This window comes from Sitophilus oryzae, unplaced genomic scaffold (genome assembly GCF_002938485.1).
Source record: "Sitophilus oryzae breed Bouriz unplaced genomic scaffold, Soryzae_2.0 scaffold_1356_pilon_pilon, whole genome shotgun sequence".
NCBI classification, from domain to species: Eukaryota; Metazoa; Arthropoda; class Insecta; order Coleoptera; family Curculionidae; genus Sitophilus; species Sitophilus oryzae.
The window spans coordinates 1080649-1084890 of NW_022146011.1; the positions used below are offsets into that span (position 1 = coordinate 1080649).

A 4242-nucleotide genomic window follows, 5' to 3' on the forward strand; every position below is an offset into this window, starting at 1 on the left:
ACGCCCCTCAAATATTACAATATTTGTTATTTAAAAAACGGTTAGTCTTTCGGGAAAACGCTTGGACAAGCATAATTTATTTGGTTTTTTTACATATTTTGAAATTTTTTAAAAAAATCATACAGGGATGTTCTAAAAAGGTTCGGGTAATTTTCTTAACCGCGATTCTGCTTAAACTGCTTGACGTAAAAGCTTAGGTTTTGGCAAACGGATTTTTCGAAAGTCAAATTCCAACGAGATGAAACTACCCCTCAAATATTACCAAGTTATATAATAATATCGCCATATTGTTTTTTCTTATGCTGACATAAATGTGAGAAAATTTTATCCAGTTTGTATGTTAATGGAAATTCTTGCTTTGCTTTATCATCACCATTACAAATGATTATTTCGACCCGAACGAAGTCGCGGGTACACGCTAGTCAATAAATAAAAAAGCATGTGACACTGTGTAAAACAAATTATATTTATTTCAAATATATCTTTCATTCACACGTGATTCGTATGATCCACCAGTAAACAAAGAGCAAAATCATCAAGAATTTCTGCAGCTTGCTCCGGTATACTCTTCACAACATTTGTATCGCATTGTTGAATGCTTTCCTTGGATTCGGTAATTGTTTTGACAGCTTGCTGAATATACTTTTCAATTTGTTTAGGTCCATCTATGACGTCCATCTCCAATTTGGCCAGCAATTTGTTGTAGCAATCGTTGGGTTTGGCAGTTGTGCTGCATTCGTTAATTTTGGTTTCGATGCTGTCGAAGTCTTGCACTATTTGGGACGCTTTGTTCAATGCTGTTGTAGCATTGACCTGAACTTGATCGATAATGCTTGTTGTGCATTTCAGTACTTCGTCCAGGATCTTGTTGGGAAGTTGATTGAGTTCCAACTCGTAGTTTCTACAGTTTTCAATATCTATACCTAAAAAATTGTAGATGTGTGATGTGATCTCTATCTATGGAATGTTCAAAAAAATATACAGGGTGTCCCACTTAAGATGGATACATGCCAATATCTTGGTTGTTTGTTGAGCGATCTTTTTCATTTTTGGCAGGAGACTGTATGGCTATAAGACGTACATTTTGCCCAGGGAAGAAATATGATACCTCATAGACGTACGTTTTAATGGGGTGTGATATTTTTTGAGTCAAGAGTAAACTACCCTTAGGACGGTATTTATTGCAAAAAATATCAACAAAAACAAAAACAAAAACAAAAACAAAAGCAAAAGCAAAAAACAAAAGAAAAAAAGAAACAAAGAAACAAAACAAAAAAGAAACAAAAGCAAAAGAAACAAAAACAAAGAGAAACAAAAACAAAAACAAAAACAAAATGAAAACAAAGAAACAAAAACAAAGAAACAAAAACAAAAAAAAACAAAAACAAAAAACAAAACAAAACAAAGAAACAAAAACAAAACAAAAACAAAAACAAAAACAAAAACAAAAACAAAAACAAAAACACAAACAAAAACAAAACAAAAAACAAAAAACAAAACAAAAACAAAACACAAAACAAGAAAACAAAACAAAAACAAAAAGAAAAAACAAAAACAAAAACAAAAGGGGCAAAAACAAAAACAAAAACAAAAACAAAAACAAAAACAAAACACAAAAACAAAGAACAGAAACAGGAAAACAAAAACAAAAACAAAAACAAAAACAAAACAAAAAAAAAAAAAAAAAAAAAAAAAAAAAAAAAAAAAAAAAAAAAAAAAAAAAACACAAAAACAAAAACAAAAACAAAAACAAAAACAAAAACAAAAACAAAAACAAAAACAAAAACAAAAACAAAAACAAAAACAAAAACAAAAACAAAAACAAAAACAAAAACAAAAACAAAAACAAAAACTATAAGCATGCATGGGTCCAGACACGCTGTGTTTTTAAAGTTTCGGGTTCTTTACCAACCTCGTTCTTCGGCCATTTCGTTAATTTTATCCATTTCTTCTTGGAATTGGGCAAATGTCCCATTTATTTTGTATTTTACTGCTAATTCGACATCTGTGGCAACATCTCTTAACTCATTCAAAGCAGAATTTAAAGTAGAATTGGAATCCTCGATAACTTCTTCAACTTTTTGCAACAATGTGTGGTAGGCATTTTTTATATAATCAACTATATTTTCAACCGGTTTCTCCTGGTCACTATCAGCATACGACTATAGAAAATTAAAAATAAAAATAGTGTGTGCACTATGTGCGCATATTTGAAGTAAAACTTCTTACTAACAGCTATTAAACTAGAGGATTTGAAGAACATGCTTGAAAAAGGGTAGTTTGAAGTGTTGAAAAAGTAATAAATGAAAAAATTATTTTTTACGCGTAAAAAAACTATTTGTTACTACCAAAAAAATATTGTTCACGTATAAAAAACTATTTGTTACACGTAAAAAAACTATTTTTACACGTAAAAAACTATTTAATACACCCAAAAACTATTTTTTATGCGTATTTTTTGTATAATTTATTACTTTTTCAACATTTCAAACATGTCAATTTAATAGCTGTTAGTAAGAAGTTCCACCTCAAATATGCGCACATAGTGCACACACAATTTGGTTATATACAGGGTGATCCATGAGTGTATCTGCAAAAGCCCCATATCAGGTGTTCTAATTCAGATTTTCACATAATTTTATAACATTCGAAATTTTACAAAAACACATGAAAAAATTAACCTTTTTTATAAACTGTATCACCCTGTATAAAAGAAGAGTATCTAATCAAATAAAGACATACCTGACAGGCTAGAACAAATAAAAGTAATGCAAGAGTATTTTTAAACATTTTCTGAAAACTAGATGATTCAAAATAAAATATTCGTACTTCTGCATGTTAAGATCCGTGTAGCGCTTTAGATTTATCTTTTATCATAAGAGATAATCAGCATATCAATAAAAAGCACTTAATTATAATTTGCCAATAACAAAATACCGTAAATTTTACATAAAACTAAATCAAAATCAAAGTAAACTAAATATGTATTTAATTACATTTACTACACTCAAATGCAAAAAATAATCTTTAAATATTAAAAATGTGTAATTGTTGTAATCGATTGGATGTACGATCTTATAAATTTTTAATATTAAAATCAAATTGGATTTCCTTATTCAATAATTTAAAAAAAAAGATAAATAGGTATCTGACGGCAAGGCAAAAGAAAAATCGTAGAAAAATATAATAACACTTATTATAATAGGTGTACCTATATTATTTCGTTATGTAGATTACTTAGCACCATACCTAGCTCGTTATAAATCACAGTGTGAAACTATATACTTCAGAAAATTGTAGAAGAAGTAGTCTCTTAAACAGGGTGGTCCTACATTCTAAAATGTGATTAATCAAATACTTCAAAATTTGTAAGTTGTTTATACAGACTACCCATATAACACAACACAATCTTATCGATATCTTGAGGATATCCACCAAGATATAGTAAATATCTTAGGGATATCCAAAAACCAGGGGAGGATAGTTATGGGATATCCAGATGGGACAAAAAAAGTAATCTTCAAGACACCCCTAGGCAAACCTTTTACGATTATTTGGGATATTTCTAGGATAATACAAGGATGATGTTGGGAGCATTATAGAATATTTTTAGGACATTATATGAGGACTGTTATTTGACAATACTTACTTCATCCTTAGTTTATAGTAAAAATGTTCGCGATTTAGTTTTATTTAGCCACATTTTGACGTTATTCATTGGATATTTTTATTAACAGCTCTAGAATATATACTCTGTTTTTTTTCTCAGGTAAGATTTCGACAGACGATGACAGAAGAAAAGCAGATGACGTCCCATACCAATCTATTTATTTTACTAAAAAAAGTTTCTAGTAATTTTTAAGTTATCTATGGATGGGTTTAAATATAAATCCGTCATGCGTCGTGTCGTGTTGTTTTTAACCAGTTTTATTGGTTTATTTAAAAATGACAGATCGTATTTCAATTTGGTTGGTTTGACGGAACGATGAACGACACACGGACGCCGATGCGTATGAACTCGCTCTTTAGATTTTGTCATTTTTTGACGCTTGTCAAAGTCTTGCCAAATTATAGGTTATAATTTTTGTGTCAACTTTTGTTAAATACCCTGCGTTCTGGAAGATGATGGTATTTTGATTCGTATTATTACGTGTGTTTTGTGTGTCTTTGAAGTCAAGTGGAGGAAAAATCGAGTGAAAAATTAACTGTAGACCCAGAGCACAGTTTATGGTTAATACTCGC

The 4242-nt window shown here is 29.7% G+C and overlaps 1 protein-coding gene across 1 annotated transcript; it reads right to left on the reverse strand.

Annotated features, from left to right (window-relative positions):
* Window positions 1-442: 442 nt before the first annotated feature.
* LOC115875239 lies at window positions 443-3033 on the reverse strand. The gene is made up of 3 exons (XM_030890659.1): window positions 2743-3033; window positions 1913-2162; window positions 443-923 (listed from the first exon to the last, which is right to left on the reverse strand). Exons 1-3 carry the CDS (start codon window positions 2788-2790, stop codon window positions 490-492), a joined length of 732 nt encoding a protein of 243 aa, XP_030746519.1. The 5' UTR covers window positions 2791-3033; the 3' UTR covers window positions 443-489.
* Between the last annotated feature and the right edge of the window lie 1209 nt (window positions 3034-4242).